The 26,593-nt window shown below is 37.1% G+C and overlaps 1 protein-coding gene across 1 annotated transcript; it reads left to right on the top strand.

Annotated features, from left to right (window-relative positions):
* Positions 1–1,373: 1,373 nt before the first annotated feature.
* Positions 1,374–26,593, top strand: SNAPC1 (small nuclear RNA activating complex polypeptide 1). The gene is made up of 10 exons (XM_067733964.1): positions 1,374–1,590; positions 3,978–4,137; positions 4,295–4,435; positions 4,858–4,962; positions 9,816–9,974; positions 11,497–11,565; positions 12,278–12,340; positions 14,886–15,036; positions 23,040–23,138; positions 25,716–26,593. The coding sequence occupies exons 1-10, from the start codon at positions 1,463–1,465 to the stop codon at positions 25,766–25,768; spliced, it is 1,128 nt and encodes a 375-aa protein (XP_067590065.1). The 5' UTR covers positions 1,374–1,462; the 3' UTR covers positions 25,769–26,593.

Here is a 26,593-nt window from a genome sequence, read left to right as displayed (position 1 = left end):
CAAACACATGAAAGGATGCTCAACATCACTAATCATTAGAGAAATGCAAATCAAAACTACAATGAGGGGGCTTCCCTGGTGGCGCAGTGGTTGGGAGTCCGCCTGCCAATGCAGGGGACACGGGTTTGTGCCCCAGTCCAGGAAGATCCCACATGCCGCGGAGTGGCTAGGCCCGTGAGCCATGGGCGTTCGGAGCCTGTGCTCCGCAACGGGAGAGGCCACAACAGTGAGAGGCCCTCGTACTGCAAAAAAAAAAAAAAAAAAAAAAGAGGAAAAGAAATTTCCATACCATTTTAATAAAGTTCAAAATCAACCACAAGTAAACAATATATTGTTTAGAGATCCGTACACGTGTGATAAAATATTTACAAGAGAATGAGAAACAAAATAAGGTGGTCATTACCAAACTAATGGCAGAGGCAGGAGAATAGGTTAGAGGAGGAATTTAGAGATTGATGTGATCGGTGTTGGTCATGTTCTGGTTCCTATACAGGTAGAAGGTACATTCGTGTTTGTATTCCTGCTATGCTTTTTACTCAGACATGTTACGTAAGTTTTCCTGTAATGCATATTACATAAATTTTTTTTTTTACAAAAGATCAATATCGGGAAAGTTGAGTGAGTTGAACCGCATCTACAGACAGAAAGCCCTTGTGTTTTTTGGATATCTCTCCTTAAAGAATAAGAATAGCATGACATGCAATCAGAGAAATAGTGAAAGGTACAAAATACTACTTGATAGCTAGCTCCTGAGAGAAGCTAGGAGATGGTGTGTACACACAAGACCAATTCAACCAAATAATCAAGTATATATAAAGCCGATACAGTACTTTCTGCTAAGTACTGTGCTAGATTGTGGTGGTGCTGGGGAGATGTTTAGAAGAGCTTCTCAAGAGTGGCTGCAGAAGACTGTCAGCGATACAACGAGAGCCACACATTAAGCACCGTATTATGTGGGTACAGACTGTAAGAGAATTAGTCCAGTCTGCTTCTCAGTAAACCCTCTTTAGATCCTCTTTCCCCGTGAGGGTGGTTTGAGGTTAGGAATTTTTCCTCCTTAGCTGTAAAACTTGACTTCTGTCACTCTAGGATTTCTTTAAAGGAGAGGGACAGTAAGGGTAATATCGATTTGTATAAGCTAGCCTCACGTTGACCTAAAATCCTTCTTGGGCTCACAGGCCACTTGAGATGTAAACTTCTCTACTGAAATTAAACACGTCCATCTTACTCCTCTAAGACAGCTGAGCTGCTAAAAGCAAATGCGGCAACGCAGGGGCAGTTAACATCGCGCGGTATTGGGCGGACCCGGCTGGAGGTGGAGCTGCCGGGGCCGGATATAACGTCACGGGGCCGGATATCACAGAGGGTGTGTGCGTCCTGTCGTAGGGGGCGGGGCTCAGAGCCAGGTTTCCTCGGCTACCATCGGCTGGTGGACCGCGCGTGGCGTCCTAGCTTTGCAGCTATGGGGGCTACTGCAGGTTTGAAGGCAGACTGCGAGGCGCTGCTCAGCCGCTTCCAGGAGATGGACAGCGTGCGCTTCGAGGACTTCACCGACCTCTGGAGGAGTATGAAGTTCGGGACCATCTTCTGGTGGGTGTTTCTTGTCCACTACCCGCCTGCCTCCCCGCTCAGAGGCGGCGTGACAGGTTTCTTCCTTCCCCTTCGCTTCGCCGCACCTGGGAAGGGCTGAGAAAAGCGGCAGTCTCTGAACACTGCCTCCATCTCCCCTGAGCTCTCACTTGTACTTGGCCGCGCGCTTCCCCTGGGCGATTTCGTTGGCTTGGGTTCCTTCCATTTGCGGCCTCCTCCCGAATACGTATACCTCTACTTGGCCGCCCTTCTAAACTCTTCCACTGCTTCTAAGCACCTCCACTGCTTCACCCGGACCTAGGTCACCATCTTTTGCCCTCCTCTAGTCTCGTTTTCTTAGAACTCCATGTTTAAAAACAAAAACAAACACACAAGCAAAGACAAAACCCTGCATGATAGATTTCATTTTTCACACAACCGCCGAAGTTCTAAAGTGCAAATTTGCTCACGTCACATCCTTGCTTTCCACTCTTCAGTGGTTTCCATTGCCCTTGGGGTGCAGCTCAAATTCCCTAACATGGCTGGCAAGACCTTTCCTGACTGGCCCCGCCCATCGCTGCAGCTTCATCTACAGTCCACTCCATGCACTCGCTTTCTTGCTGCAGCGTCTGCACGCGGCCCTCTACAGGCGTTTCCTCAGCCTAGAGCTTTACCTCCAGCTCCCTTTGCCTGGGTACCTTATTCTTCACTCAGGTTTAAGCCCACATGACAGTTCCTCAGGGAAGGCTTCCTTTGCCCTTCTAGACTAAATAAGGTGTTCATGCTCTCTTTCTCTTTTAGCACTTTGTGCTTATTTTATCGCTTGACATTTTTTTTTTTTTGCGGTACGCGGGCCTCTTACTGTTGTGGTCTCTCGCGTTGTGGAGCACAGGCTCCGGACGCGCAGGCTCAGCGGCCATGGCTCACGGGCCCAGCCGCTCCGCGGCACGTGGGATCTTTCCAGACCGGGGCATGAACCCGTGTCCCCTGCATCGGCAAGCGGACTCTCAACCCCTGCGCCACCAGGGAAGACCTGTCTCTTGACTTAACCACATTTTATTATAAGTGTGTAGTTCAGAAGGCAGTATAGTGTAGTGGTTAAGGGCATAGATAATGGAGTCCAACTGCCTGAATTTGATCAGAGTCCACTAACTGTGATTATATGGTAAGTGCACTCTAAGTGCTCAATAAATATTCACTGTTATTATTATTTTTAAATTTACTTTCCACTAGATTGAGCTCTGTGAGGACAGTGACTGGATGAATCTGGTATTTCATTAGCATAATACTTACAATATTGAAAAGACTAAATAATTGACTGAATGAATGAGTCCTTGTGATTAAAACTCTGTGTTTTGCTGAATAAAATGTAAACGTTCTCTCTTTTCTCTTAGTTGATGTAAAATAACTACCTGTGTAGTTTGTACATTGTAGGGGATGGAGAATGGAGAACTGTTTGTTGTACAGTTAATGAAAGGGGAGGAACTAATTTTTTTTAATGGTAGTAAATGTAATGCATTTATAGCTGTATTTAATCCATAGAACAACTCTGAGATCAGTAATTATCCTTGTTTTATAGATGAGGAAATTGAGGTTTAAGAAGGTTAAGTAATTTCTCCATGATCACGCAACTAGGTGGTAGAGTAGATATTGAAACCAGTGTGTCTTACTGTTTCTGAAACCCATGATCTTTCACTGTATCCCTCTTGGGAAAAGTGGTAGTTTAGAATCAATTTTCAGGGGTTACCCCAATTCTTTCTTTTTTTTTAAAAATATATTTATTTATTTATTTTTGGCTGCTTTGGGTCTTCATTACTATGTGCAGGCTTTAGTTGCGGTGAGCGGGGGCTAATCTTCATTGCGGTGCGCGGGCTTCTCATTGTGTTGGCATCTCTTGTTGTGGAGCATGGGCTCTAGGCACGCGGGCTTCAGTAGTTGTGGCACGTGGGCTCAGTAGTTGTGGGACGTGGGCTCTAGAGCGCAGGCTCAGTAGTTGTGGTGCATGGGCTTAGTTGCTCCACGGCATGTGGGATCTTCCCGGACCAGGGATCGAACCCGTGTCCCCTGCATTGGCAGACGCATTCTTAACCAGTACGCCACCAGAGAAGCCCCCTACCATGGTTATTTTATATATTAAATATTTTAAATTATTAACCAGTGATAATTTATAACCCCACTCCTTTTGCTCCCAGTTCAGCAATAAATTTGATGCTTTAGGAAGATGCATCATGTTTACCTAGTGTCTCAGTGTAAGAAGCACAGCAGAAAATTAGGTCTTCCTGCTTAAATCATGAAAGGATCAGCTGTGGAATGCCCATCCACTTTCTAGCAGCTGCTATTTAAACAAGTATATACCTCTTCTGTTATTTTTTTTCACAGCCATAATATATTTTCTCTTTGTTTTCTAGTGGTAGAATGAGAAATTTAGAAAAGAACGCGTTTACAAAGGAAGCTTTGGCTTTGGCTTGGAGATATTTTTTACCTCCATACACCTTCCAAATCAGAGTTTGTGCTTTGTATCTGCTGTATGGATTATATAACACCCAACTGTGTCAACCAAAACAAAAGGTAATATTCGGTGAGTTGTTTTCTTCCAGCAGAAATATGAAACAGGTACAATATTTTCACAACCAACTGATTTAAATAGAAATGCCAGTGCTTCAAAATTATAATACATTTGTGAAAAAAGATTTACTAACAACTTTTTTATTCCTCTTGTTTGCAGATTAGAGTTGCCGTGAAGGATTGGGATGAAATTTTAAAATTTCAGCAAGATTTGATAAATGCACAACATTTTGATGCAGCTTATATTTTTAGGAAGCTACGACTAGACAGAGCATTTCACTTTACAGCAATGCCTACATTGGTATGTTATCTAAAATAGATTGTTTCTCAAAATGAGAAATTATGCTTTATTGTCCATAAAGTACCTAAGTCTCCAGAAAGTGGAAAGACTATTATATAGTTTCCAATACTCGAAGAAAGCCTTCTTAAAATAGGAAACAGTGTTGGGGATTCCTGGCAGTCCACTGGTTAGGACCCCGCACTCTCACTGCCGAGGGCTTGGGTTCAATCCCTGGTCGGTGAACTAAAATCCCACAAGTTGCGTTATTTCAAAAGTCTAACAGTCTTTGAAACATGGATTATTTAATAAATATATACTTAGAGCTGCTTTTTTTTTCATCCATGTTTACTGATAGACAGTTTTTGCTGCTGGCTTACTTATTTCAGTACTTAAAATATATCTTATAAAAGACATCTATTTTAAAGACATTCATTATTATTTAGCTGTCATACAGAATGAAGAAAAAAATTCAACGACCTGAAGTTACTGAAGACTTTAAGGACCCAAGTGATCATGTAATGAAACTTATCACTTCAGATGTACTAGAGGTAAATTTGTTCTTATGTTCCTGAATTTTTTTAAAAAATTGTTTTATTAACTACATATTGAGGTTATACCTTCATCTACTGGATACTGAAAACTTTTCTAATGCTTTTAACCAATCATAGAATGCTATTACTTTCTCTAAAGTGTCAGGAATGTTACATCAAAATTTCTGGAATAAATCTTGAAACACAGTGAGAAACAGAAAGATGTAGAAGACTTGTCTTGGACTAAGGATATTTAGATTCAAATACTGAAACCACCATTTGTATTTGACTTTAGATAGGTCATAAAACAAGAATTTAGTGACATTATTTTTTTTAATAATATGTGTTCATTTCCTAAGTTCCTTTTTACAATGCTTGTGTAAAAACCCACCACTGAAAACAGTGAAGCTATTTTGGTGAAACGAAAATTTGAAGTCAAGAATAATGGATAACATGCCGCGGAGCAACTAAGCCTGTGTGCCACAACTAGTGAGCCTGCGCTCTAGAGCCCACAGCCACAACTACGGAGCCCAAATGCCACAAATACTGAAGCCTGCGCGCCTATAGCCTGTGCTCCGCAACAAGAGAAGCAACGACAATGAGAAGCTTGCGCACAGCGATGAAAAGTAGCCCCCGCTCATCACAACTAGAGAAAGCCTGCACACAGCAACGAAGACCTAACAGAGCCATAAATAAATAAATACATTTAAAAAAAAAAAAGAATAATGGATAAGGGGTACGGTCTTAAAACAGCTTTTCCATCTAATATATTTTGGTATTTTATTTGAGTTGTGCGGTGTTGAGAAAAATCTTCTTTTGCATTGATAAGTAGTGATACAGAGTTTTACCTGAGAGGGAATGTTGCCCTGAGGTTAAAACAAAACCTCACTAAAGGGCTGCAGCCTTCTGATCAGTGATCCATTCTCTTTTCAAAAGAATGGATTCATACGTACACAGAGAGTGCGCAGAGCGAGCACGAGCAGGTGGGGGCCTTAGTCATGTGTTTTTCATTTCTTTGAGCTTTAGTTTCCCCCTCTTTAATATTAGGATTGCAACCCTTATTTCATCCAGTTGTAAGAATCGAGACCAACTTGTACCTGAAGAGTGCTGAGTGTGGCCTATAGCACATAGTAGATTCTTCTTAGTAAATGTTACTGCTTTTCCCCTGAGCCCTGTTCAGTCTTTTCCTATATCAGGAATGAAAGAGGGATCAGATCTTTGATTTGCTCAAATGTTTCTCTGTGTTCTGGGTGCTGCCGTGTTTTAATAACTTCAGCCGTTAGGTTGCATCTATGATTTTCTAATTCAGATAGCAAATTGATTTTTGAAAGTGCTCTGGGTCTGCTCTGTATACTGACTTTATTTTTGAGCAAGAATTGCTAATCTGGGGTCCATGGATGGCCTTGAAATGTTCATGGATCCCTTTCCCCCCTAAATTGTATTGAAAATTATTATACATATGGACGCTTGGTTAGGGTGAGGTACTCTATCCTCAGATTCACAAAGGTATTCATGTCCCCCAAAATGGTAAGAATTACTCAGTTAGAGGGAAATTGTTTGCTAAATATCTAAAGACATGGTATAGTGCAGGAGCTCTACAAGATGTTTTGTGTATATTATTTTACTCCTTAACATCTCTGCAAATTAGGTGTTTTAAACAATTTAAAATTTTTTGTTAATTTTTTTTTAAAGTAGGTGTTTTTATCCCTGATTTAAAGTTGAGGAAACTGAGGCACAGAGACATTAAGTTAGGAAGTGATGGAGCTAAGGTTCTGTATGGCTGCAGTGCCTATTTGTTGGATAGCAAAGGCCTTGTCTGAGCTGGGACTGGGGTTGGAAATATATCATTTGCAGACATCTCGTGAAGTATAACAAGAATTAGGATCTTTGCCCTCTAGCAGCTGAGCAAGAAAGAGGTGGGAGAAGATTATGTAGAAAAATAAATGTGAGAAAAGAACTTTGTGTAATAGAGGGAATTTGTATTTTGTCTTTTTGGCAGAGGGGAATCATTTAGAAGTTTTAGAGATTGGAGAGACTTAGAGTGTATATTTAGGTTTGGGGTAAGGAGCCAGTTAGAAGGAGGGTTTGTGTAAAAGAGAAGCAGCACAGTCCCTGCTGTGAGGTGGTGGGTCTGTGACCAAGAGCCTAGTGGAGAGATTAGCCTTGAGCAGGAGAAGGCACTTCTTCCTTTGAAACCTTAGGGAAGGAGGTGAAAATGGATTCCTATAATTGGTTGTGAAGAAGAGAAGTAGAAGGCAAACAGACCCGATAGCCTGAACTTTAAGAGGCCTCCTGCCAGAACCAAGAACTGAGAAAGTTTGGAATAGCCGTCGTGGAGAGTGAAAGATGCTGGGATACCAGAAAGGATTTGCCAAGAAGTACTGATATAAATTATAAAGAGAGAGGCAGAGAGTGTTCTATAACAGTAAGATGTTGTTCTTATCAGTATTCTCCCAATGAAAAGAAGATGATTTGAACCCAGTTGGTTGTAATTTTTGATTGTTGACTAATTTAGTGGTAGAATGTTAATTTTTTTCAACATACATTGCTAAACTTTTTTTTTTCTTCATTTTAAGCTCTTTTACTACAATGTGTTGAGGTAAAGATTCCTCTGTTAAATAAATTGTATATGTCGGCAAGCAGGTATGGGAGATTTTAGAGAACAGAGCTGGGGTGATGTGCAAAGCCATATCTTTTAGGGTGATTTGAGAGGAGGGTCAGAAGGGCAAGGCTATGAAATGCCTATTCCTAGAAGCTTCTGAGAATGGAGTAGTCTGTGTGAAGTCATCCTGACTTTATCTGGCATCTTTATCTTTGGTAGCCTTTTCCTTCAATACCTGTGTTGGCTTTATTTGTCCTGTCCTAGCATAGCCCATGACCCATTTTCACTGATAATCCCTAAATTTAATACTTTTCTATTTTCCTTCTACTGCCTACAAATGCTATTAAGTCTTCATGTCAGCATACTTGAATTCTGGTCATGATTCTGCCGCTCATTAGTTCTCTTTTGTGGTTAAGGAGGTATAATAAAACAAGAGAATAGGATATTGAATCAAATTATCTGATTTTTTAAAAAAATTGAGGTATAATTGATATAACATTATATTAGTTTCAGGTGTATAACATAAGGATTTGATATTTGTATATATTGCCAAATGATGACCACAGTAAATCTAGTCAACATCCATCACCATACATAATTACAGTTTTTTTAAGGCATCTGCCTTCTAATTCCAACTCTGCTACTTAAATATGACGTTTAGCAAATCATTTCACTTTTGAATCTGTTTCTTCATTTATATTTACAATTATATTAATGGCATTACATGTTCAGTATTCACCATGTGCCAGGAACTATGCTGAATGTTTTTTGTATGTTATCTCACCAATCATCATAATAACCCTGCAGAAGAGATAGTATTTTCCCAGTTTTAAAAACAAGGAAACTGAGGGACTTCGTTGGCAGTCCAGTGGTTAAGACTCCGCACTTCCACTGCAGGGGGCGCGAGTTCGATCCCTGGTCGGGGAACTAGGATCCCACATGCTGTGTGGCATGGCCATAAGAATAAATAAATAAATAAAAATTAAAACAAGGAAACTGAGGATCAAGAAGTTGAGTAATTTGCATAAAGTAAGACACAGACACTGGATTTGAATGTCCAGGTGTGTAAAGCTCCAAAGCCCATACACTGTCTTTTATTTCTTAATCCTTTGATTTTGTATAGTGGTTTACATCATACAGAATACTTCCACTTGTATAAGCTCACTTAATACTTTTATAGTGCATTAGGCGTCGTTACTTCATTTTGTACAAATGTGGAACGTGATTCTTAGACTGAGGGATTTGCTCAAGGCCACAATCTAGCAGGTGCCGGAATTCAGGCTCAAAACCAGGTCCAGCTAGTGGTCTTTGCCCTGTATAGTAGTGCATGTAAAATAATGGGAATATAGCACATTGTACCGTGTAAAAAGTTAGGGGCTTCCCATGTCTGGACACTCTTCCCCCTTGAAGATCTTGCATATGTGAGCACTCGCCACTCCTGAACAGTTTTGAATTGCTTGAACAGATATCGATGGAGTCCGTCAAAATCTCCTAGAAAGGCATTGAGTAGCCTATCTTGGGGATGACTCAGAGGTTGTTGACCATCTGTGATGGATAGTTCTCTGCTGGTCTGTGAGCCAAGTCCCAGTGTTGGTTTTATGTGATTCTTAAGTCCGCCTGCCGTATTTATGCTACCTTTCTCTTTACCCTGTATACCTGCCCATTTGTCTGGAGTTTCCTGGGGGAGGAAGGTCTAATAAATGATGCCTCAAATGGTGTCATAAATCACTATTTCATTTAATCTTGAATCTTATCACTGAGGTAATGAGGAAGCTTATGGGGACAGGCACAGAGCTTTGAGATTCGTGAACGTCAGCCCATCTCTGTGGAGGATTGGGAGAGAGTCATTAGGTAGGAATTTCCAGCTGAGCATAAAGAACTGTGTAAATGTCCTTCATGTGACAATATGAAATAAAAATGTGATCTTAGTTATCAGGAGTAATACTTGAAGGTATGCTATACTATAAATCATTTTTGTTACATCTAGGAATGCAATCTTATATTTACTAGTCTCTCCCCATCGTTTCTGCATACAGTGTGTATTGCCTAATGTTTGTTGAGTTGAACTCAATGATTCCATACTTCTGGAAAGCAGACTCTTCATTAATAATGTTGTACTAGTTTGCATAATTATATCATTTTCAATATACTGTAGTATGTTATTCCTTCTCAACTCTGTCACTTTGGAAGGTGATTTTATTTTGTTATGGTTTTGCCTTTAAGATTCTCCTTGAAAATTGAATTAAAGGACTCATCGTTTCACTTTTAGGAAATGCTGAATGTTCATGACCATTATCAGAGAATGAAACATATAATTTCAGCTGATAGATCCAATCCAGACAAAGCCCTCAGCTTGATAAAGGATGATTTTTTTGACAATATCAAGAACATAGTTTTGGAGCATCAGCAATGGCACAAAGACAGAAAGGTTTGTAACTGTTTGATATGTCACCTTTGCATTTGCATCATACGTGACTGGCTCTACGTGACTGAGAGGCAGCCTTGCTTAGTGGCTACCTCCTGTGAAGCTAAGATCTCGAGTGCTTTACTTTTTTAGTATCAGCTTTGCCAGTTATTAGCCATGTGATCTTATTTAATCTTACAAATGGATTTTATATGTAATTATGTAGCATATTATTAAATAATTATAATTAATAATTGTAATTATATAATATATAGCTAAATAACATCCATTATACACTCACACGTACACTATGTAGTATACATAATTACAGAGGGATAAGTAGTCTTGGTGTACCATGGATTTATTACAGTCTTTATAATTTAGCATTCTCCAGAGGTTACACATTGGCAGTCTTTGGGCCAGAGCCTGCACATACTTTTTTTTTTCTTTGCATAACATTGTTCCTAATATTTAAAAAATTTGAATTAATTACCAACATTTAAATATTTGTGGACTTAACGTAAAATTCCAGACATCCAACTTCTGTTAAAAGTGAGAGGTTTGGTAACTGGTCCTACTTTGCTGCATGGCAGTGGACAGCTAGACTTGAGTGATGGCTTCTCCCATTGTGACAGAGCATGTGCTTTCTGTTTCTCACGTGCTCTACCTGCCTTCCTTTATCCATTTACAAATCGCATCAACACAAGTCTTCCATTTAGTTTTCTGATCCAAATACTCATGCTAGAACTGCCCATATTCCATACTAGCCTTTTCAGCTAGAGAAACTTTTTTACTCCGGAAACCTGAAGACCGGCCTTGCTAAATTTACTTTTGAAACCACTACTCCATCTAATTTTACTAAATACTTCTAGGAGAAAATAAGTAATTTCTGATTACTTACTATGTGTTTGATAATGTGTTAGTGTTTTCACAAATGCTAGATAGGCATTATTATCTTATATAGCATTATTCAGAGAGATTCGTTGCTACTTTTTGGATTATATAAAGGGAGATGGCTCAAAACTCAATTTTAGAAAAGATAAATAAGGAAAGTGGTGAGATAACGGCCTTGGGAAGAAGGAAATAATTTGCTTCCTCTCTGGACATTTATTTTAATGAGAGCACATTTTAGGATGTTTGAATATTTTAAGTGCTACAAATGGGTTGCACAAATGACCTAGGCACTTAACGTAAACATCTATTGTAGTGCTGTCTTTTAACAACTCTCTTTAATGAGCATTACTAAGACCTTTGAAAACCTGAAGGAAAGGAGAATAAACCAGCTTTCTCACTACCAAATAAAGTGCATGTCATCTTTCATTAGTTAGGAGGATTTAGGTATTTTCTTGATGAATTTTGTAACTCTTCTTTAACCTAACCACGATCTTAATGTCAGGTGGTGAACCATGTTTTGATACTGTGAAATATTCTTTTAGTTTTTCAGTAATTAAAGTAAATGATTTTCATTGGTCTGAAATTGATTTTCAGTTAATTTTTAGCTGGTTTGAATTGTAAATGTGTAAATATAACTTTTTTGATCTTTCAGAATCTATCCTCAAAATTGAAAGCTAAAGATGGAGAAGAAAAGAGTGAAGGAAATTCACAACAGTCAGAGGTCAGAAAAATTCACTATATGATTGCTTATGGGGCAATAGTTTGGTTAGCTTCTTTTCATTTTATGTGTGGCTGTGATTCTGTATATTAACCATAATGTCCCATGGTCAGTATTCTAATACATATCTCAGAAAATTCTGTAACATGGGTTCTATGAAGGGCTAGCCTGTTCTCTGCTGGAAACCTTGTGAAAGACCACATCAGTTATAGATTGGGAGTGGGATGTTCACAGTTTTCAGCAGGGAGAGGGAAGGATGGTGGTGGAAGGTGTCCTCAGTCCTGACAGGGGCAGAGTAAGCCTTTTGTAATACTATGTCTTTTCGGCCTTTCAGCCAGTGTGGAGCACAAGCTACTATTTACTGCCTTCTGTCTCCAGAGTTTTCATCCATCTTAGTGCATGAGGCAAGGAGCCATCTTTGGGCATAGGAAGATGAGGAGGGAATGGCCTGGTCACCAGGAATTTCATTCATATCCTCCTTAAATCCTGAATGAAAGCAATCCACAGCCATGGGGATGTTATCATGGCACCTGTTAGAAAGCAGTGCATGTTTATATGCCTTTACTTAATATATGTCCAATAAATGTTAGTTCCTTTTACCCTACCTTCTGTTTCAAATCTTATTTCTGATAAAAAGAATACTTGGGAATTCATAATTTCACTCAGTGTTTGTGTGTTTTAACTTTTTCCCTTTCCTGTTTATTTTTACTTCCAGAGAAGTGAAAGGGCAGAATCATTAGCGAAAATAAAATCAAGGGCCTTTTCAGTTTTTGTTGAGGTAAGTTATTTCTTTAATAAGGTAATTTAGAAATTTATGTGATGCTTTTTTAGTCACGTTTTAATTTTTTCATCAAAGTAACACTTGTGCATAGTTTTAACTAATAATACTGTAAAGTTTATATAATCCAGCAGTCTCCTGCTCTACCACTTCCTGCCCCTGTACTTCTGATCTCAAGAGGCAACCATCTTCACCTTTTTCTCTTTTTTTTTTTTTTTTTTTTTTGTGGTACGCGGGCCTCTCACTGTTGTGGCCTCTCCCGTTGCGGAGCACAGGCTCCGGACACACGGGCTCAGCGGCCATGGCTCACGGGCCCAGCCGCTCCACGGCATGTGGGATCTTCCCGGGCCGGGGCACGAACCCGTGTCCCCTGCATCGGCAGGCGGACTCTCAACCACTGCGCCACCAGGGAAGCCTCAGAGAGATTTCTTAAACTTTATCTTCTGAGTCATTATATTGAATTTTTATTATTTCTGCTGATATTTTTTGATTACTAAGATTTTTTTTCTTGTTCTCTGAATCTTTTCTTACTTAAAAAATGTGTTCTTTATCTTTTTGTTTTTCTGGATTAAATATGCTTATCTGCTTGAGGATGTTATTTAGTTTTTTGAAGTTTGCTCCCCAGAGTTTTTATTTTTGTTTATTCCATTCTCTGTCATTCATTTTGTTGGCTTTTTTCAAACGTTTGAAGATCCTCAGATCATTAAGAGTGGTCATGTGGAGATATAGCTTTTTAGCCTCCATGCTTTTCTTGGATCTAGTCATTTTTACCAGAGAGCAGGCTTCCATTCCCTTGCCTGGGGGAGGAAAGTGGTAAATAAGCCCAGCTGCCAATGTTTTGGGTGCCTACAGCGAATCTGCCAGCAGGCTCACAGTTCCTTCTGGAGGCTTCACTCAACCCACCTATTTCTAGTAAGAGGCTTTACCCCCTTCTTAGCTATACTGGTCACCTCGAGCCTCAGCTTCTCTGGTTTAGCCTCTCCAGAGAGCAAGCCTCCTGTTTTCTACAGGAAGAGGTCAGTTGTTCAGCTTTGAGGCTGCTAAATGGGCTACTATTCCCTATGTAGATTTTTCATATATCTACCCATTTTTTTAGTCCCACTTCTGATGACCCCAATTCCTGATCCACTTGGACCAGCTTTCCTTGTAGACGTCCTCAATACAGGCAATTAGATTTCAGCTTTCTGCATTCTAAGTCAGCCATCACTTTTACACTTCCAAAATTTTGTTGATTTGTTTACAGCTGCATTGTTTCCTATTATCTCCGTTTTGTGAGTTTATTCATTTTTATTCCTTTCCTCTCATTTTAGTGGGGTTTCAGGAAGGAGCACCAATAAGCTCGTATTTTTTTCTGTTTTTTTTTTTTTATGAATCTAAAAATGACTTTATTCTGTGGGAAACTACTATCATTCTCTGGTTGTAGAAATAAAAAGGAATAAATGAAAAAATTAAAAGTGACTATAGATTAGTTAAGTGTTATATATTTGCTGTACTACAGTAAATTGAGTACAAAATATTGTTGAATGAAAGCATCAAGGACAATAAATTAATTATTCCAAATTCATTTAAACCAGAACTATTTCCATATTATATAAGCTAATTGTTGTTTAATGTATTTCTTAAGACATTATGAAATACTTTAAAAAATTATTAAACAATTAAATTATAATCCCCATAAATTGTTATGAGTGTGTTATTGCATAGTTGTAGTTTTTTAAATTATTGAGGTATAATTAACATACAGTGCATGGTAGCTTTTAAACTGTTGTTAATACCTGCACCACATATATGACATTCATTGAAAACTCCTGTAGTCAGGGCTCTGCTTAAGCAAATAAGGGAATTTATTGACTGATGTAACTAAAAAGTCCTTGTTGGACTGTCCCTCCGTTTCTCACCTCTTATGTTGCTTTCATTGCCTTCAAGTGTGATTCGTGACAACTCCAGCCTTGCATGTTCCCAGCTTTCGGTTCAGTGGAAAGGGAGAATTTTCCTTTCTAATAGTTAAACAAAATTCTAAAATTGAGTTATATCAGCTATGACACACATCACACACCCACCCCTGAACAAATTATGGTGGCCCTGGGAATGTGAAACTCATTTTGGCTAGATCGGGGCCACATGGCCATACGTAGAGCCAGGCATAAAGTAGTTCCATTTGAAGTACATGGTGCTAAGTAAGGAAAATAAAATGTTGTTAGAAGAAAAGAATAGGTTATCAGGTGGTAAAAATGGCGGTACTTGTCCTTTACACCTCCATTTCCCAGCCATGCAACTGCAGCAGTTTAACCCAGCAAGGATATTTTAACTCCGTTTGGGCAGATGAGGATGACAGCTGCAGGGAACTCTTCCTGTTGTAAAGCTAAAAGAGTATATACATGTAACAGGTATTAACCAAGCTAGTATCATGGTAAAGTACTTTATGACAAGTATTTCTGTGAATCTTTTGTCATCTTTGATTGTCTGTTTTGTTGTTCCCTAAATCACCTGTCAGTTGGGTTCATTTTGCGATTCATTGTAATTAATTGGATTTGCAACTATTTAGGCATCCAAGTCAAGAAGGCATCGTCAGGTCAAACTTGATTCTTCTGACTCTGATTCTGCATCTAGTCAAGGAAAAACCAAAGCAACTAGGAAAAGAATAAACAAAGAGACATTGAAACCAGCAGGAGGGAAGATGTCTTCCAGAAACAGAGGTAACTTTTTTGAGACTTAAAAAAGGGAAAACAGGTCTTATTTACAACCTCCTCTCACCATGTTTTCTTTATTAAAAAGGATTACTTGTTTAAAAACCTTGTGAGATTTAATATTAAAAATAAATTATCTTAGATTCTTGGAATCTTACTACTGAAAGTGACTCTAGGAGTCATCAAATTCATTTCATAGATGATGAAATTTAGGCCCATACAGGTTAAATAACTTGTCCAAAGTGATATAGTTAGATAGTTATAGAATCAATCCAGAATTATACGGAGCATACTTTATTAGTAATTTTTGTGTGTGAATCAAACTTATGTGTAGAATAAGGTATGATAAGTAATACATTCTATAAACTGTATTTTCCATTCGCTTCACTAGCTAAGCTGTACCTGCTTTTCTCTTGAAATAGTTTATCTATACAATTACTTTTGGTATTTGGTTTTTTAAAAAAATGACTATATACTCAAAAAGTTTAATCTTTAAGCATTGCACAAATAGTATATGTTCACCATACATAAAGTTGGAATCTGATTAACAGGCTCAGGGGGAAAAAAAAGAGCATTAGAAACATAGTAAATATTTAGTGCCCAATATAAGAAACACAGAGCCACTGTAGCAGTATATGAAGATATGTTATAGCCTTGTAACATATTTTTTTCCTATATTGAGGCAGCGGAGGGAGAACTGAAGTTAAATACCTTTAATACAGTCCAGATATGATCAGTTCCGTAACTTAATGCTTGAAGTGCATTGAGAATTCAGAGGAGGAGATACCACATTTGTTAAGGATAATCAAGAAATACTTCAGAAGGAGAATGTTTTTAGTTTTCTTTACACAGCTAGCAGATATTGTGAAGAGAACTGTTAGACTAATCTCACTTATAAGTATTAGTGAAAAAATTCTAAGTTTTATGTATCAAAAGAATCTCAGATACAAAACAACTTGACTGTGTACATTCATTCTGAGATGCAGGGATGGTGCAGTTAGGAATCTATCAATATAATTTGCCATATAAATAGGTTAAAGGGGAAAATGTGAATTCATTTTAATAGTTACCCAAGAACACATTTGATAAAATCCAGCATCCATTCTTGATTTAAAAAAATATCCTCCAGATGTAGGGAATCAGCACACTTTCTGTAAAGGGCCAGATAGTAAATGTTTTAGGTCCAAGTGGAACCTTCATATATTTCTGGTGGGAATACAGAAAGGTATAGTCACTCTGGAAAACTGGCAGTTTCTAATAAAGTTAAACATATACTTACTAAATAACACAGCAGTCCTACTCCTTGGTATTTACCCAAGAGAGATGAAAACTTATATTCACACAAAAATTTCTATGCAAAAGTTTATAGCAGTTTTATTCATAATTGCGAAAAATTGCAGTCAGCCTAAATATCTTCAACTGGTCATTGTATAACCGTGGTATAACCATACAGTGCAGTACTACTTGGGAATAAAGGCACTACTGATACATGTAATAACATGGATGAATCTCAGTGCACTGTGCTAAGTGACAGAAATGAGACGGAAAAGGCTATATACGATATGATTCCATTTATAAGACATTCTGGAAAAGGTGAATCTACAGAGACATAAAAAAGATCATTGGTTGCTAGGAACTGGGGGTGGAGGGAGGTGTTGACTGCAAAAGGGCACAAGGGAAATTTTTGGTGTGATGGAATTGTTCTATATTCAATATTTTGCACAACTATGCATTTATCCAAACTCCTAGCTCTGTACCGCATTAAAAATGGTAGTTATATATTAATTCAACCAAAACCAAACCAAAACAGAGGACATGAGGAAAGTATTGATTAGTTTGATCATATTTAAAAAAGTAACTTCTGGTAGATTTTTTTCTAAGGTATCAAAGATACTTAGGTTTAGAAACCTGCACAAGCATTTTTTATTAATTATCCACCTTATTTCTTACAAGTGCAGCCGAGAGGTAAGTTGGTCAAGCTGCTTTCTTAAACGTCTGGAAAAGAGTTTTTTTATGCAGTTGAAACGGAGGAGCCGAGTGCAAGCTAGGAAAGAACTTAAATGAAAGTTCCTTTTCATCTGAAATGTTGGCCACACGTAACTTATGAAATATCACTTCTTTCACTAGCCATAATTTTTTACTTAATGTAGTTAGCGAAAACATTTTCATAAACTCTGAAATTAACTTTTAAGGATGGCTGAGGTTTGTTATTGAATTTACCTCAGGTGTATTAGGGAGGGTTTAACCCATGAGAAAGAAAGTACACTAAAATGTGATCTGAATTAGATCCTTAATTGTAACTCAACTATTCCAGGTAACCAGCTTTGTCGCTCCTCTGAAGCAGAGGTAATTTGTTATTCTGCATCTTAATAAAGATTCAAGTGCTGGGCTTCCCAGGTAGCGCAGTGGTTAAGAGTACGCCTGCCCCTGCCGATGCAGGGGACATGGGTTCATGCCCTGGTCTGGGAAGATCCCACATGCCGCGGAGCGGCTGAGCCCGTGAGCCATGGCCGCCGAGCCTGCGCGTCCGGAGCCTGTGCTCCACAACGGGAGAGGCCACAGCAGTGAGAGGCCCACGTACCGCAAAAAAAAAAAAAAAAAAAGATTCAAGTGCTTACTAAAAAGTTTCTCTTTAATTAAAAGTTCATTTCCTCAAAGTAGAAAAGTATTTTTGATTTCATAGTTTTTTCAAAAAGAGGTGTCTTATATTCCATAAAATGCAAAAGGTCTTGTAAAACCATTTGCAGCACATAAGACTAATGCTAAACTTTTTAATTTTAGGAGAGCTGTTATAAATTAGCAAGAAAAGGACCACCACCCTTTAGAAAAATGGGCTGAGGTCATGAACAGGCAATTCATGAACAAAATGTGGTTACCATGCATATGAAGAGATATTTAATTTCATTAATAATGAAAGAAATGTAATTTAAAACATGATTTTCATGTAATTTGTTATATTGGCAAAGATTAAAGGTAACTGAATACCCATTGATAGTGAAAGTGTGAGGAGGTGAAATCTGAATTTGAGTGGGAGAATGAATTAGCACATCCTTTTTAGAGAGCAATTGGAAATCATCTGTCAGCTGATTTTAATCAATTTTAAATGGACATGCCTTCTAACTTAGCAATTCAGTTTCTAGGAATTGATCCTTTACAAGTGACAAAAACACACAGGACATTCATTGCAGGATTATTGACAAAGACTGTTAACAACTCAAATGTTTAACATTGAAAAGATGTTTAACGTTGAAAAATCCATATAAAGGAATATTTTACAGTTATTAAAAAGCTGGAGAAAGTTCTATATATACTGACATGAAAATATGTCCAAAATATATTGATACATTGCTTAGTGAAAATGTTTTTTTAAAGAAGAGTATGATTCATTTGTTAATAAATATATATGTAGATGCAAAACTATAATATAAAATAAACCACAAGGTCCTGCTGTATAGCACAGGGAACTATATTCAGTATATTGTAGTAAACTGTAACGGAAAAGAATCTGAAAAAGAACAATATGTGTGTATATATATGTATATGTACGTATGTGTGAGTGTGTGTTTGTGTATATATATATATATATATATAAATAAATTGAATCACTTTGCTGTACACCATAACATTGTAAATCAACTGTACTTCAATTAAAAAATGTAGACAGAAGTACAATATATATCATTGAAGAAATCTAGAAGCATATAACAATGATTAATTCTCAGGGATGGGAAATTTCTAAGTCCATAAATTTCTGTGTTTGACTTTTATGTGATAACCATATGTTTTGTAATCAGGAAAAATCCAAAGATTAAAAAACAAACAAATGTAACAATAATTCCTTAGATTAAGGCAAGTAGAGGGATTGGCATGAAAAGAGGCAAGGTAGTTGGAAGTATAGCGTGTGAAGGGCCTATTTTTTTGTTTTGTTTTGCGGTACGCGGGCCTCTCCCTGTTGTGGCCTCTCCCGTTGCAGAGCACAGGCTCCGGACGCGCAGGCTCAGCGGCCATGGCTCACGGGTTCAGCCGCTCCGCGGCATGTGGGATCTTCCCGGACCAGGGCACAAACCCGTGTCCCCTGCATCGGCAGGCGAACTCTCAACCACTGCGCCACCAGGGAAGCCCTGAGGGGCCCATTTTGCCTGGAGCATAAAGGATGTGTTGAAGAGTTACTGTTAACGTGGAAAGATATGTTGAGGATTATATTGTGACCAGGCCTTAAATGTGGAACCAAGAAGTTTGGACTTCATTCAGTAGGCAGAGGGGAGTCATGTGAGACTTCTGAGCAAGCAAGTGGTATGACCAGTTTTCTTTGAAGAAAATCAATCTGGGAGTAGTATGGAAGGTAGGTGGGAACAAACTGAGAATAGGAACACTAAATAAAAGGCTATTAAGGAGTAATGAGGATCTGGCCGGGTGGCTGTAGGAATTAGACAAGCAGATTAACAGGAAAGCCAATGGATATCTACAGGTAACCAAATATTTAGGCTGGTGGAGAGGGATGAGACAAAGATGCTTAATGCCTCAGCAACTGGGGGATGTTGTGACTTTAACAGAATAAGGATCACAGAATGAAGATTTCATTTGGGGGAAGAATTTGCCCCAATCTGCCTTTTTAGGCTCAATTTCTGTAACAGCTGTCTAGCTCGTAAATAGGTGCTCAAGTATATTGATAGGATTTACCCAAGTTTGTATTATTTAAGCTTCAGCTATACCTGTTCACCATTCCTAGAACATAACACGCGTGCTTCTGGAAGAACATCAGTAATAGTAATGGTGATACATGATGGTGAAGATGATAACAACTATTATTTATGTAACGCTTATTATCTGCCGAACTTTTTTCACACATCCAAGGTCACCTAACTAATAAATAGAGCTGAGACTTGAATGGCAGTCTGTTTGAATCCAAGTCTGAATCTTTAACTGCCATATTTGCTGTCTCTCAGGTAATTGGAAATGTGGATCTGGAGCTCCAGTTAGACACGCACTTAAGTAATTGTTGTATTCTAGCTGCATGTCCTATAGTTGTATGTATTGAGATTGAGCAATTGTCTGTTACTTATCATTGTATTCCACATGATTAGCTTCGAGCAGAGTAAAACTATCGACCTGACAGCCTCTGAGGAATTAGTTGTGTGGATAACTGAGGTTAATTATTTAAATGTCAAAATTTACTTTTTAAACGGTTAATTACTCTGGTTGATATCTTTCTAAAACATACTACATTCTTCTCTGTATGATTCTTGTTTTCTACAATGTGCATTTATTATGTTTTACATGTATTTTATGCTCTCCTATTTTCTAGAACAATGTATCCTGAACATAATTTAGTTTTCTCTTTATGATTCAAGGTTATCATCATTAGCATGTTATTTTACTGGATTTTGTAATATAATGATCCTATCAAATAGCTTAAGTGTGTGGGGTAGTTGACCTTTATACTTACGGCTTTGTGCTGCAGGACTTCGTCAGTTCTTATGTTTTTCTGTCACATTTGTTGTGGTAGGTGTCTTCATTCTGTTCTCAGTGTGCAGGCTTGTAGCAATCTTTTTCCCTTTTTGCTGCTTCTTAACTGTACTGGTTTTAAGAAATGGGTTTGCCATTATTCATACCTAAATAAATGTAATTAGGTTCTGGATAAAGGCCTGAGGAACATATCTGTGACTGAAGTTCATGAGCTTTTATTTAATATGTGGACTTTGAGATAAACATCCTGAAGTTCTGTGTTCACTTCTTGGTTCCTGGCTATGTGATAAGTGGGTGAAGCATTGTATTTTGTTTTTCAGAGCTTTTAGAGAACAATTGATTTTCTTTTTCTTTTTTTTTAAAGAAGATGTTGGGGGTAGGAGTTTATTAATTCATTAATTTATTTTTACTGTGTTGGGTCTTCGTTTCTGTGCGAGGGCTTTCTCTAGTTGTGGCAAGCGGGGGCCACTCTTCATCATGGTGCGCGGGCCTCTCACTATCGCAGCCTCTCCTGTTGTGGAGCACAGGCTCCAGACGCGCAGGCTCAGTAGTTGTGGCTCGTGGGCCTAGTTGCTCTGCGGCATGTGGGATCCTCCCAGACCAGGGCTCGAACCCGTGTCCCCTGCATTGGCAGGCAGACTCTCAACCACTGTGCCACCAGGGAAGCCCTGATTTTCTTTTTTAAACTTACTCATTTAATGTAGAAATAGATCTCAAAATGTAGTTAATCATCATGTGACTAGATGAAGGTTTTTTTTTTCTCAGTGACAGTTTTTAACTCAGAAATCCTTCCCTTGACATTGTTGGATAGATTCTGTTAGGTTGTAAATGTGGATTTAAAAAAATCATTAATAGTTGATATGGATGCCCATGGTACAAGATTATAAAGAACAATATTAGTAATTTGAGGTAGATTGTACTGATTATAATCTTGTGAACAAGTGAAAAATTTTATAGGTTCAAAATCCACCCCCCTCCACTGCCAAAAATGTGATTAGATATGGAAATAGATTTCCTAAAATATTATCTGTCATCTTAAAAATCATGTAAAAAAATTATTGTATCTAATACTTAGGACTTCCAAGTAAAGGTAAAATTCTATTTTAATAACTTAATGGGAAATTGGTATTATTTTATTAAGTTTGAATTGCGTTTAAAATGGAAGTTTATTGCTACAGTTTACTCAACTGCATCTGGAGCAATCTATTCATTCCATAAAATCTGCATCCCATTAAGATCCCAGAATACATGTGTTCAGAGCAGAAAGCTTAAACTCATCTTCATTTAATTTCTTGTCTCCTGTGCTGGCAGGTACTTATTAACATATATACTCTGTGAAATACTGTGTTATAAGATAGTTGAATCCATATTTATAGTTTATTGAGGCTCTAGTATATGGCAGGCACTTTTCTAAGTACTGGGGATACATCAACCTAAACAAACCAGAGTCTATCCTTGTGAAGCTTACATTTACTATGTATTATATATTAAGATATGAGGTGGTGTAAGTGTTGTGGAGAAGCATAAGGATCGAAGAGTGACTGTGGGGGGCGGTTGCTACTGGGACAAGGAAGTTATGTGCTCAGTGAGACCTGATAGGACAACGGTGTTTGATAATTTGATTAGGATATTTCTTCAAGCAACAGAAAGTAGATGTAGAAAACCTCCAATGTTTTGGAAAATGGAAAGTTACTGGCAAATTTTGACTAAGAGAAATATATCTTGTAGAACATATGTGGTGATACAGGAAAGTGTGTCTGCATTCAAAAACAAGGCTATCACGTGGCCTCTTCAAGATCAGGAGGCTGTACGTATGTGAAAAAGTACAAATTAAGAGCCTGTGTTCATAGACAATCTGAACTGTGTTTCTGAAGTTTGTGCACATTTTCCTTCACTGTAATGTGATTTCACAGCTGTTTGTTAAAATAGTGAATAATTTAATGATCCTAAAAGTAACAGGTTTTGTGTGTGTGTGTGTGTGTGTGTGTGCGCGCGCGCGCGCGCGTACTTGTGTATGTGAGAATTGCCTTATTTTCAGGTTGTTTTATTTAATGATGGTTCCTTGGACAGCATTCTGGTGTTCAGCAACCAATACGGAATATTTGTCATTAAATCCATATCAGTCTTTAAAAAAAAAAAACAAGGCTATTAACTTTAGAATTACATTGGTGATTAATTAATAAAATTGAAGTAATACACATGATTATTCCCTGATGTCTGCAGATATAACCTATGCTGTGTGTGATAAAGATTGAATAATATATCTATGTTTGGCTAATTTTGTTTCTTCCCTTTTCCTCTATTTACTTTAATGGAAGGATTAGAGACTGTTTTCAAAACATAGGTATAAATATATTATAAATTTATTAACACTTTTAAAAAAGATAGGTAGTTTTATATGCATATTTCTGTTTACCATTACAATTTTAGCTTTTAGTTTAAATATCTAATTTTTGTTATAATAATGTCATTATTTATATAAAATTTTTTTTCAAAGATTAGCATTCTTTGTTTTCATATAAAATCAGTTTTTCAACTATTTCCAGGTGACATGCAAAATGTACATACGGAAGATAAATCTTTAAGTCTGAGTATGCCTGTAATTACAGAAGAGGAAGAGGAGAATGAAAGTTTTAGTGAAACAGGTACAGATGAAATTTTATCAAACTGCTTGCAGAGCATCGTTTAGAACCCTTGAAGAGCATGACAGTTGGCTGTGTGTTCCTGTGATGCTTTAACTTTGGTACATTGGAGAATTTTAGCATTAATCAGACTGTTAATCATGACACTTAAAAGTAAGTGATAATACAGTAAATGAATGGATATGGAGAGGCAGGGGTCAGTCCAGGTGAGAGGTGAAGGATAGGGAAAATATCATTATTAGTAAATGAATATCCATAATTGTGATGGTGTCTGAAGTGTATTTCTAACAAAGGGCAAAGGTCACAAAATGTGAATTACTGTATATAACTTTTTAAAAGATTTTATTGTTAAAAAATACTTAATTTCAAATTCTAGTAAATGTAAAATTTTCACCTATGAGATGATTGTAACTGAGTGGTAAATTGCACAACATGAATTAAAATAGCTACATCTTTTTGCATTGCTGTGATCTTAATTTGTTTGTAGTACTTGTTAAACAATAGGTTAAATAATTATTATCTCTAGTAATAATTACAGTAATGTACAGAATAAGTTATACATAGCAGGCTAGGCTTGATAATTGGTAATCCATCAATGATAATGAACATAATGTATATTAAGAATCTGCCTAATGACCTTTTTTCATTTTGGCGCTGTATTCATTCAGCAAGCATTTATTGAGTGCCTATTTTGTTTCAAGTGCTTAGGTAGGTATGGGAATATAAAGATATATAGTAGAAGAGTTTAAGAACCATTTTATTTTGATCACAGTGAGTGTAGATCTGAGCACAGGGAGTGGCTCATAGTGGACCTAAGTAACTACTGTTTAATGAATCAGATCAGTCTGTGCCCCAGAGGACCTTACAGTTTAGTGTGCAGAAAAACAACACAGTACCTTGTAGTAAAGAAACAGGGTGCTATGGAAACATATAGAAGACAAAGACAATTAAAAGAGAGTATTTGTTCCTTCAGAAATCTGAGTTGCTTCTGTGATTTGCTTATGTCAGCATAAAACGGTCCTGTAGTTGCTTTCTAGTTTTGTCTGGTAGCTTTTATTGTGAGTAAACAATCAAACAGATGTATACCTTTATGGCTGCCTGGCCAGTCCCATTCTAAAATCTATCAGCTTGTGAGTTGTAAAAATTTGGTTTTTATTAAATCATAATTACATAAGCACAGAATTTAACAATGAACAGTTTTATAATACTCATTACCACAGACTTCTGACTCTGACTCCCATTTTTTATTCCCTAGAGACAACTCTTTTATAATTATTTTGGTGTTGATCTCCATGTTTCTAAATAACATGTTTATATTGTCACTTATTCATGTTTCAGTTCTATGAATTATCTATTGAGGGAGGCAAGGATTTAGTTCTCCTTAATATATTCTTTTTTTTCTTATTTGAAGTATAGTTCACCTACATCACTATGTTAGTTCCAGGTGCACAACTTAGTGATACGATATTTCTATACATTACAAAAAGATCACCATGACAGGTCTAGTTGTATCTGTCACCATACAAAGATGTTACAATATAATAATTTTATGTATTCTTTACCTCCCAATCCAAACACATGATACTGCCTATCACCCACCCTCTCAATATGGTTATTATTTTAGTTATATCAGTATTCAGCATTTTACAAAACATTATTAGCAGCAGGGCCATGTGATATATACTATGATTCTCCCTTAATCGGAACACTTATTGTTTGCCTTAAAGAGTTAATAATTTTTTTGCCTTATTAATTTGTTTCTTTATGTATTTATCACTAATTTACCCCCCAAACTCTTCCTCAGTGTATAAATCTCCCCTTGAAACACTAGAGCACATTAGGCATTTTATCGGTGTCATCTTCTTAAAAGAAGTCTCCTCCAGGCCTCTGACTTGCTTTACTCTGGACATCATTCTCTTGGCCTGCTGCCGCTTCTTTCCAGGAATCTATTTTCTTTTTCTTCTTAATTTTTTCTTTGTCTTTTCTCATTCCTTTTCCTGTCACTCTCCTTTCAGTTTTCATTGGAGGGGAATATTCCTTTCTTTTACGTCTTCCATAATTTTCATGTTTTTGTGTCTTCTGTTATTTGCTTTGTTTTTAATGATCAGTAACTTCTAGGTTCACAGCTGTTTCTAGATGGACACTTACTTGAGTGTTGGTCATGGCATCTGCCATGGTAGCCAAAAAGATGCATGGTACTGCTGTTTTGGGTTACATTTTCAGGTTTAATCGGAAAGCAATTGAAATCTTAGTCACTTTCTTTTAGCACTGGCCCAGATACCTTTCAGCTCTGGCATACTGGGCCCATGCTAACTGTAGGGAGGGCATACCCCTATGAGACAACCTCAGAGTAGCTTATTATCAAGTAGCATTTAGGGTGATTAGGATCTCCAGTAGTAAGTTCACAACTGCAGTATCATTTTGAAGGATAAAAGTCATGTATGTCAGGTTTAAGATTTCTTGTATCTTTGCTGTGAAGGTGTTCTTACTATTATGCCAACCTATATAGTTTAATTGTGTATTATCAATTAAGTATTATATTTTTTAGACCTGACAGGCTTCTTAATTTTTTGTCTTTAGAGTTCACTGCACCCAAGAGGAGAAGAAAACACAGAACAAAGAGCCTGGTGTAGAGTACTTAATTTTGAGCTTTCTGACAGAAGAAAAGATGTATGTTTTGTGTATTGAACAGGAAGACTGCGAGTATTAAAAATAGTTCTTCTGGGAAGCTGTAGGTATTTCTTTGAAATGTCAATACTTTAATATAGTTCTAGAATAAAAGTACAAAAAATTAGAGTATTACTCTAAAATTTAATTTTAACATCTTTTGTGAAATATGCATAAATGATAAAATTTGGATTTAGAATGTAATAGAAATAATTCTGTTATTTGCAGATTATTGCTATTTCCTACAACTTTTTTGTGCTATTATACTATCTTAGTACAGTTCTGGAAGTGTTAGCTATTCTATTTAAAATCTTTTTTCTTGAAATATTAATGTTTATTATACGTAAATGGCTAATTATTTTATATCTAGTTTGGTAATGTTTGTTTATGATATATATTAACTATTTTATATATTACGTTGTTAAGTGCAATAAAGTTTTTGCCTTGTTTGCTTTATTTTTTTAACGTTTGAAACTTATATGGTCAGTAACTTATGTGATTGATAACTTAGGAAGCTCAGTTTCTACTTCTGTAATCAATTAAGTATTCTTTTGTGCTTGTTTTAAAGCTCTCTTTGGCCTAACATGTCTATATGTATACATGTATGTTTGTGTAGGTATAGATATATGTATGTATTTGTCCAATTATACATATAATATGATTACTCAATACATTGTTTAGGTACAACATTTAAATACTGATTATTTCTAATGAAACCTTTAGGAGTGGTAATGTACATTTCAGAATGTGTCTGGTACAGAAAGTTGGTACTTACAGAAAAAAATTCAATA

The sequence above is a fragment of the Pseudorca crassidens genome, chromosome 1, assembly GCF_039906515.1.
Source record: "Pseudorca crassidens isolate mPseCra1 chromosome 1, mPseCra1.hap1, whole genome shotgun sequence".
In the NCBI taxonomy this organism is placed as follows: Eukaryota; Metazoa; Chordata; class Mammalia; order Artiodactyla; family Delphinidae; genus Pseudorca; species Pseudorca crassidens.
Note: the sequence above shows the minus strand (reverse complement) of the source record. Positions and strands in the feature narration are given on the sequence as shown.

What these genes read in the sequence shown, in the direction of transcription:
- SNAPC1 (XM_067733964.1), top strand. Translation starts at nt 1,463, where the DNA reads ATGGGGGCTACTGCAGGTTTGAAGGCAGACTGCGAGGCGCTGCTCAGC. An exon ending in TGTGTCAACCAAAACAAAAG is followed by an intron (nt 4,138 to 4,294) that starts GTAATATTCGGT and finishes TCTTGTTTGCAG; the next exon opens with ATTAGAGTTGCCGTGAAGGA. An exon ending in AATGGCACAAAGACAGAAAG is followed by an intron (nt 9,975 to 11,496) that starts GTTTGTAACTGT and finishes TTGATCTTTCAG; the next exon opens with AATCTATCCTCAAAATTGAA.